At 48.1% G+C, this 9,434-nt stretch overlaps 1 protein-coding gene across 1 annotated transcript in view; it reads right to left on the reverse strand.

Annotated features, from left to right (window-relative positions):
* Positions 1-5,565: 5,565 nt before the first annotated feature.
* LOC104084167 (collagen alpha-1(V) chain) overlaps positions 5,566-9,434 on the reverse strand; it is a 53,770-nt gene continuing 49,901 nt past the window's right edge. Inside the window, exons 46-47 of the mRNA XM_009587908.1 lie at positions 8,629-8,862; positions 5,566-5,803 (exon numbers count right to left, since the gene is read on the reverse strand). Coding sequence (XP_009586203.1) covers positions 5,657-5,803; positions 8,629-8,862 — 381 coding nt within the window. The 3' untranslated portion in view covers positions 5,566-5,656. The remainder of the gene's footprint in view (positions 5,804-8,628; positions 8,863-9,434) is intronic.

The raw sequence follows: 9,434 nt of genomic DNA on the forward strand, positions 1-9,434 counted from the left end.
GCCCCCGCACACCGGCTGCTCCCGCACAGCCCCGGCCAGGAGGGACCTGCACCAGCGCTTCATCCCGTGTGAGCGAGGGCTGCAAGAGCCTGCGTGCCATGTGGCCTCCCGTCCCAAGGGTGACCTCTCAGTGGAGTCTCAGGTGGCTAATACGTGGCTGAGCTTACGCTGAAGGTTCTTTTCTCTGCCCCACTGCCTGCTCTTACAAACCGCATAGGAACGTGCTCTTTTAGGGACAGCCACCGCTCCACCAGCCGAAGCGAGCCAAGGGGCTCTGAGAAACAAGACAGGGAGCCAACAGACAAACAGCTAGCACGAGGACCTGGGCCCCTTCCTCCAGAACAGGGCTAAGAAATGAATCAAGAAGGAAAAAGAATCCCATTTTACCAGCAGAAAGCAAGTCACACAGCAATTCATGTTTTACCTTAGGAAACAGCCAGGAAGCAGATGTACACACCCTCGTGCCTGGGTCAGCTCAGGTAACTGGATGGGAAAAACTCTTCAGGCTTCACCTTCTTTCTTAGTACGCAGAAGTGCATAAATCCCAGCCTAGTTAAGCCCCTGCCTGTTAGAAAAAAATCACAGGCAGAGCAAAGCCTTACAGCTGCCCCTGCCCCGGCTGGCTCAGCTGCTTTTAGAGGCTGTTGGAAAGGCAACTGGGCTCAGCTGCACTTGGTTAACTCTCACTCCCCGAGTCGTACCGGGGGTAGGGGCTGCTCTGCTCCCCCCGGGGCTGGTGCGGGTGCTGAGCTCGCTCCTCTTGCTCTCCTTGCTGCATCCCGAGGTTTGCGCTGCTGAGCCCTTGTGCAGCGTTCCCGGGGTAGGGGGGGGGAGGCAGCCGCTGCGCTGGGGCCGGGCCCCTGGGGTGTGCGTGAGTTTGGGTTGAGGAGCCCCATCCTCAGAGCAAAACTGGGCTGTCTCGGGTGGTCACACTCTATTTCGATAATCTGCTGCTTTCTGTTTGCTGTTGTGGATCTTCCAAAAATTACCTTCCCTATTTCACCTGGCAGACAGAGTTACTGCCTTGTAGCTCTAGCACAAAATCATGGACTTTCTGTTACACACACAGAGGTGAAAAATATGCGGCTTCTGTGTCTGGCAGCTCCCGAAACAGTCAAATCCTCACTCAGATCTCTGCTTTTTCCTAATGGCATATCAAAGCTCCTCTAGGCAGTGAGACCCCGAGGCATTCGCTAGAAGTGTTTGCTGCAACCAGCAATGATCCAATGCAAATCACAACTGGCAAGCCAGCATGGAGGAGGTTAGTGACACCTTGAAGCATCAGCAGGATCTAAGGTAAATCATTCTAGCCAGGTCTAAGTAATTCAAGCTATTTCCCCCAGCTGTGGTACCTCTGCATTTCTGGGGTCCATTTGGATGAAGATTTGGCCATAATACCCCAAGATTTCCCAAAACTACTCCTACAAGCTAATTATATACTTCGACTAAAGGACTTTGGCTCCTTATCTGAACATCTCTCTTAATCTGAGATCTGCCACTAACTGCAGCCAAAGAATGGAGGGGAGAGGCTGACGGGACACACAACTTGGCGTGGTCATTGCAAAGCTTTGTGCATAGAGGTGGGTTTGTGCACACACGTGTGTTTGTACTGTACGTACCTGTTACATTGCAAATAAGGACACATGTTCAAGGTGCAGGCATCTTCCTGAACCTGCAAACCAGCAGCACCAACCCAAAGATCTTTGCAAGAAGCCCTGAGAACCAGAGCGATGCAAATCCAGCAGCAGCAGCTGGTGTTGGCAGGCAGATGTGTGCAATTTCTTACGGTGGTTTCCAGAGGAGCCGTCATCTTCTTGCAAGTCCCTGGAGCAAAACCCGCAGGAGGTAAGGAGAGGATAAGCAAAGTGCCCCCCACATCCGTGCAGCAGTGAGTTGGGGGTTGAGGAGCTCACCAAGAAGCTGGAGCAATGGTTTTTTTCCTGAATTTGTCTTGGGGCGAGAAGATCAGCCAAAGCAAAGGCTGCGGTGCCAAGCAGAGACTCCTCAGGTGCCGTTGCTGCTGGGGTGGAGAAGGTGGAGAGCTGGTGGCCACCTCATCTTCTCATCCAAGTCCCAGCAACTGAAATCCCCGGGTTGGATTTTTGCACTGTTGTGTTGATCCAAGTTTCTCACTGAGAAAAAAAAGATTCCAGGCCTGGAAGTTCTCTCTCTGATAGGTTTGGCTTGTTATTTTACAGTATAGATTACCTTTAAGCACTTTCACCGCTCCTCTGATGAACTCTTCAGGCTCCACTGAGCAGAAGGGTCGTGGGGAAATCACGCTGCAATCAACTTCAAGAAGACATTCACATCACGTTGGTTTAGGTGGAAACAGTAAACTTGATTTATTGAAAAAAAATCTATTACATTTATTCCTTTATTACACAGGTTTAAAATATTTAAAAATAGCTCTTATGGGCATTACACTTAAATTTTATGACATGTTTATTGGACTTTGAAGAAATGTACAATATGTCATTTGACACTATATTTTAAAAAGGGCCTTATGTACTAAAATTTTTTTCCATAGGTTTTATTTTTCTTATCAACATTTGTTCAAGTCATATATATTAAGGGAGGAGGGAAATAAAATTACACAAAAAGAATGTCTGCAAATACAAGTAGTAATTTTATTGCAATATACCGTAGCTAAGTGGTCTGGGGAAATCGGAACAGTTTGGAGCTCAGTACAATTACAACACTGTGGAATTCAACAGAGGAATTTTTTTTTTCTTAAAGCAAAGAAATAAAAGGAAAAATAAAAGAAAAAAGCTCCCTTGTTGAAAATTTATAACAGAATCACATGACCTAGACAGACGCACACGTGTGTACATACATCAATATATGGCTTATCTGTTGCAGAGAGGAATGTGCAACCTTTTCTGACCTTCCCACTGTTCCTGGACAAGGCTCTTGCCAAGGTGACCGAGAAGCTGAATTCTCCTATATATTATTATATACTCCTTTTCACTGCTTTGCTGCCAGAGTCTGCAGTTTTTAGGGTAGCACCTTTTTTTTTCCCCCCAAGTGGAAAACAAAAATAGGAGAGAACACAAGAGAAGAAGGGAGACGGATGGACACGGCTCTCCCAGACCGAAAAGCACCGCGCGGCATCGCCGCTCCCTCCAGCACGGCTTCGCCTCCCTTCCTCGGATGCTGCTGCTCTCTACTTGGGAAGGAGGGGGGAAAAGACATCATATATAGGCTTTTCTTCACAGTAAATGTGATGTCTTTTCCTTTACGGTGAAAGACCCCCCTTGGCTCAAGCGTTGCTGTAATACTCCAGGCCAAATAATAATAAAAAAAACAGCCTGCAACATCTATTTTCCAGCTGAGAGATCTAAACAAGGAAAACGGCCAGGGAGAAAACAAACAAACAAACGGAAAAAGAAGATGGTGTCAGCAGGTTGCGAGCCAAAAACGCTGCATGAAAAAAAAAAAGCCATCCTGGCAGAGGCACCGTGGGAAGACCAGGAAAATTGCAAACTCCCGGGAGCGCTCGGCGGGCAGCACCCGCGTGGCTTCAGCATCACATCAGGACATCCAACAAATACATAAATTAGCACCACAAACATTCAGCGACTGAGTACAATCTGGTATGGTTACCACCGTATAAAATGCATGAATATTCTTGGAAAAAAAAAAAAAAAGAAAAAAGATGTAAGCACATTTAATACTTTTTCTATATGGGCCATATAAGCTACCGCAGTACAATTAAGAGAAGGAATGGGTCTTCTACATAACAAATACGAAGGTGGCATGCATTTATAATCAAAGACTGTAGCAAAAGCCTGCAGTCTGTGTTGAAAGTGGCTAAAAAGCAAAGGCTGGTGGGAGATTGGTCAATGGCAGGGTATCACCAGTGTTGTATTAAAGTTATTCAAATAGATAGCACCACAGAGACATGTAAAAATAAAAAGCACCTTTTTTTTTTCCTTTTTTTTTAATACGAAGGTGGCATGCATTTATAATCAAAGACTGTAGCAAAAGCCTGCAGTCTGTGTTGAAAGTGGCTAAAAAGCAAAGGCTGGTGGGAGATTGGTCAATGGCAGGGTATCACCAGTGTTGTATTAAAGTTATTCAAATAGATAGCACCACAGAGACATGTAAAAATAAAAAGCACCTTTTTTTTTTCCTTTTTTTTTACACTTTATATTCAGAGAGGACAGATGGATTTCCCCTGCCACTGCAATCTGCCGCTGGGAATGGATTTTTTTTTATTATTATTATTTTAAAAGAATACTGAAAGAAAAAAAGAAGAATTAATTTAAAACATGTATGTTAAGGCAAGCGAGTGTATAAAAAGGCAGAGACTCAAAGCTGATCCTGCTTTCAGATCAGGCTTTTGAAGAAATCTTATTAAAAAGTGGCATTAAGTTCCTTATTTTGAAGCGAATCATTCCAAAAAGGCATCCAAATCATGCCTCGGGGGGCTGGTTTGCCACTCATTGGGCTCTCATCCTGCAAAGACACGTGCCTGGGCGTAACTCCGAGCACCCTCCAGATCCAGGCTTGGGGTTGGGAAGAGGCGGGAGCGGTGGGGACGTGAGCTGCCGTCTTCATTCCCAGCTGGATGCTTGGCTGGGACGGTGGTGGGAGAGATGGTGGTTTTAATATAGACAGGGTCACATGCATGTTTTGAAGCCAGAAACATTTAAACATTTAAAATAATATACAATACAAATATTTACTTACAAACATACAAAAATATAAGCACCTTTAATACGTGGGAAAGAGATGCCCAGTGTGACTTTTAGCTACCGAATTCATGGGGTTAAATTTTGTAAAATGTAGAATTACGCGGTTCAATGGAGATATTAAGAATTCTGGAAATTGCCATGACGTCTGCTTGCTAGAGCCAATCCAAATCTCGTGGAAGTCAACGAAAGTCAAGGAAGTCAACCCTCTGATGAGCTTCGGCAGGGTTTAGATTGGAGCCAGGACTGCCGGGACTTCAACGTCAAGCTGAACACAGGAGTTTCAAGTTTTTTCCATTTTTCCTTAGAAACAAATAAACAAACAATAATCTATAGACAAGCGCTCGGTATCGCTTCGTTGCAAGAAGAAGAAGAAGAAAAAGAAGAAGTCTTTGATGGTGGTGGGGTCTGCTCGGTGGCTGTGGAGCAGCAGCGGCGGGAGCAGCGGTGGCGGCGGCACGGGGACAGGTCTCCAGGCCACGCGTGCGGCGGTCGGTCATGCGATTCTGCGTCTGTCGCGGGAACGGTCCTCTCGGGCGGCGGTTTGGTACGTGGGGGTGCGGTGGCGCAGAGGAACTTGGGCAAAATGAGGAACAAAACAAAACGGAAAAAAATAACCCATCGCTGTCCAGTTTCAGAACGTGCATGTGACAAGGAATTCTTTTTTTCTTTTTTTTCTTTCTTTTTTTTTTTTAATTAATTAAATGGTGCAATGAGGTTACGAGGTTGCTCATTTGGAGACTAGTTTTCAGGTGGCTCGCGGTGGCGCAGAGGAACTTGGGCAAAATGAGGAACAAAACAAAACGGAAAAAAATAACCCATCGCTGTCCAGTTTCAGAACGTGCATGTGACAAGGAATTCTTTTTTTCTTTTTTTTCTTTCTTTTTTTTTTTTAATTAATTAAATGGTGCAATGAGGTTACGAGGTTGCTCATTTGGAGACTAGTTTTCAGGTGGCTCTTAGCCCATGAAGCAAGCTGGTCCCACCTCGAATCCAAATTTCTGTGACGCTTCTCCGAAGTCATTGAACATGATGTCGACTATAGGTACTTGCTCTACTTTGGGTGTGTTGATTTCCAAGATAGTCTTCTGATAGCCCTTCTTTGCCTGGTGGGGAGAAGAGGGAGAGAGGGGAGCTCTGATGATGCCTCCAACCCAACAACAGCAAGCTACCATGAATGAGCATTCACCGGTCAGCTGGGAACACGGTGACGATCTTGCCCGGGCATTTTCTGAGCTCAATTAAAGGCACCCAGCACCCAAACACACATCTGCCCTGCAGACTCAGCAGACATGCTCTCAAGTGGGATGGTGACCACTGAGCAAAACCCTGGGAGATGACTGTCCTGAGCCCAGACTTTGGAGCAGAAGCAGCTGCTGCCGTGCAGATCAAAAGGCTCTAACTCTGCTGTCAGTACATCTCAGAGCTGGAACGGGAGCCTGGTAAAATTGTTGTGGCTGTGGTATAGCTGTTTTGCCTCCCCGAGGACACGCATGGGTTGTTGAGCAAATGCGAGCGATTTAATTTGAATATATTAGTTTGACTATTATTCGAGCGCTACCGAAGAGATCACATTTAAAGTTTGATGGAATTCACAAGGTGATGTTGTCTTTTTAGTGTGCCTGGTAGCCATACAGTTATTTCCGAAATATAAATAATTATTAGAGGAGCAGAAGCGCACCCGAGGGCATACAAAGCTGCACAAACAAGTGACTTAATGGAGCAGCTTTTAGCTCTACCTTACCCTCTGATTTCTGTGTCTCAGAAGAACAGGCTATGTCACAGCTACTGAGAAAGGGCTGTAAGGTCAGGAAAAACACATTCAAATAATGGCCCGAACATTAGCCCTGGAGATCCGCCGGCGCCAGCTGCGGCAGCCTCCATCACGGCCGGAGCGCGGGTCCTCCCAGGAGCTCTGCGGCAGCGCCGTGTCGGACAGCCCAACCTCATTTTTCACATATAGGGCTCAATCTTAAATATCCTGCCTGTGGTAGGGAGGATGACCTACCAGGGTACCAGAGACGGTACGGGAACACAGGAGATGCAGAGCCTCTTTCTGCAAGGCTGCAATAAGCTCCCTTAACATATTTCACCTCCTTTTTGCAGCCTGCAGGAATGTCTCTAGCAGAGAGGAGGACTGGGACACGCCGGTTTAGAAGCGATGCCCAAAGCTCTGAGCCAGGAGACATCATCTCTGTGCCCCACCATCGCACCGGGGCTCGTTCAGCCTCTCCCGGTGCTCCCGCACCCCGGGTGCCTGTTGCTCCCGCTGCCTTAGTTCTTGCCACAGTCACTGATTTGCAGCACTGAGACTGGCTGGGCTAACAGCCGCCTCTGAGAAGCAACCAAGCAAATAAACTCGAAAAAGCTACGGTCCTCTTTCCGCACAAATGTCCCTCCTTAGGGAGAGGAATGCAGGGCACCTGAGCCAAATCACTTAAACCAAAAGGGTTTTCAGCAGTACATCTGCCTTAAAATGCGCGACCTGTGGTCTTGCACCATCCCTAAGACTTAAAAAGGCAAAGGGAGGGGAAGACACTTTTTACCAAGGACACATTGCATTAGCAGGAGATATGAAGTACTTCAGGATAAACTTCCCCACGCGGCTTCTGAGCGTTTCCAGAAGCAGGATGGATGCCCTTTCCCTCTCTGCGAGAGCGTTAAAAGAAGTGATTCTAATCTGGTTTTCCTCATTGCTCCTACAGTAAAAAACATGCATGTGCCAGAACAGAATTACTTCCATCTCAAATTCTGTGGAGGGCTTTTTCTGTCAAACATCTCAATCTTTCCGTCCCGTGGGCTTCAAGCACTGCAGTTGCAGAGGGTGAGAATTATGCATGCTTTTGCACCAGCAAGCTGGGTCTCAAAATAAACGCAAGCAGCACCTGCTTTGCCAAACTTTTAGCTCCTGAGGGCAGATTTTTCAGAGCTGAATCCCAAATCAGAAGGAGTCAGAAGCAAAGGGAGGATACTGGGGCCCTTTGGAAACTCTGGCTATTGCTCATGGCCAAAGCAAAGGGGAAGAGCAGCGTGGGCTGGGCAGGGAGAGGAGGGCTTCAGTGTAATGCCTGCTTCTGCACTCCGGGCAAAAAAGTCATAGGGAACAGAGCTAGAGAGAAAGATGCTAAAAGTCGCATTTGAAATGGGAGCAGGGATGCACACCTCTGTCTCCTGCATCCCGTAGCATCACCTCGTTTTGCTATACAGAGTCAGGCCTTGCTTTGGTTTGTCCTTTCCCAAGGGGACAGGCAGCTCTGCTGAGGAGCAGGGGCTTGCAAGCACAGAGCAAACCAAAGCGCCGTGCTGGGGCTCCTCTGGCAGCTCAGGGGATGCCGGGCTGGAGCTGGGTGCTGCAGCCAGCCTTGGGGCGATGCAGCAATGCACCCCTGTGCCCAGCACTGCCCAGAGCCCTCCTGGGGCTGCACGCAGCAGCGTGCCGCAGAAAAAACCCAACCAACCCAATGCCAAACCCTTAATGCTTTGCCTCCAAGATTTCCTGAAAGCAGTTAAAAAAATTATTATCAAAGCCTGTCAAACTCATACGCAATTGGGTGTCATCGCTTGCCTCTCCCCACGTGAGTCAACAGAGTATAAGCAAAAACAAGGGGGACATTTAAAAGCAACCAGTGGTTTTAGGCAGGTCTCTTCCTTCATGCACAGCCAGCAGTAAAGCAAATTAATCTGGTTTCTAGAGGTGCTGTGGCTTCCCCTGACCCTTGAGTGGAATTGTGTTTTCCCAGCATAGGGAAGAGCAGGCTCGATGTCTCCATGCTTGGGACAATCCTCAAGGCAACTACATTGACGGGCACAGGAAATTTGGAGGCAATTTGCTCCAAGGCAGATGGTGCTGGACAACCAGGGGAGGGGGACAGCCACCTCCAGCGCTGACCCCTTCTGCAGGGACTGGCCGAGACCAGCTCTGCCCACGTACCGCGCAGCCGTCGAGGGCGGCTCGGATGTAGGGGTTGTTGTCGTAGGACATCTCCTCGTCGTTGGAGCCCAGGAAGCGGATGGCCTTGTCGTAGCTGTCGGTGGTGGCATCGTGCCAGGCTACGGACTGGTAGCAGTTGTAAGTGATGTTCTGGTGGGCCGAAGCGCTCAGGAGCCGGAGGAAAGTCATCTGCACCACTCCGATGGGGTTCCCATCAGAATCCACGTAGGAGAGCTACGAGAAGCAGAAAATGAGAAACACTGGGCAGTGAGGGGCAATGCATCACGTCTGGGGGGCTCTGAGGACCACCAGTCTCACCCATCTTTATTACCCTGCGCACGGGGCTTGGTCTCACCACCCCACCGGGGTGCAGACACTGCTCCTGCTACGCTACAGGCACCGGGCTGCTCTGGTCCTCCTGCTACCAGGGCACGGCCACCAAAGGCAGTTTATTTCTCTGCTGATTGTGAGCTAAAAAAATAAGGCTAATGCAGGGCAGGAGGGGAACGGAAGGGGGATTTCAGCCCTGTTGCAAAAAGGTGCAGTGCTAAGCAAATTTGGGGATGTATGTCCCAAGTTTAAGCCAATACTGAGCATATTTCTCCAGCTTTTGAAGACGAGAGAAAGCAGATTTCTGTGAGGGTTTGGGGCTTTATTTTTCTGCCCTACTTGACGTGATTCTCTGACCACTGTGGGCGTTTTGTTCTACATACACTGGGGTATTTCCCATCCATCTTTCCTGGGCACTGCTGCCCTGGCTTTGAAGCAATCTTTGCACCTGATCTGCAACAATCCCGTTCCTGCTG

This window comes from Fulmarus glacialis, unplaced genomic scaffold, assembly GCF_000690835.1.
Source record: "Fulmarus glacialis isolate BGI_N327 unplaced genomic scaffold, ASM69083v1 scaffold16981, whole genome shotgun sequence".
NCBI lineage: Eukaryota > Metazoa > Chordata > Aves > Procellariiformes > Procellariidae > Fulmarus > Fulmarus glacialis.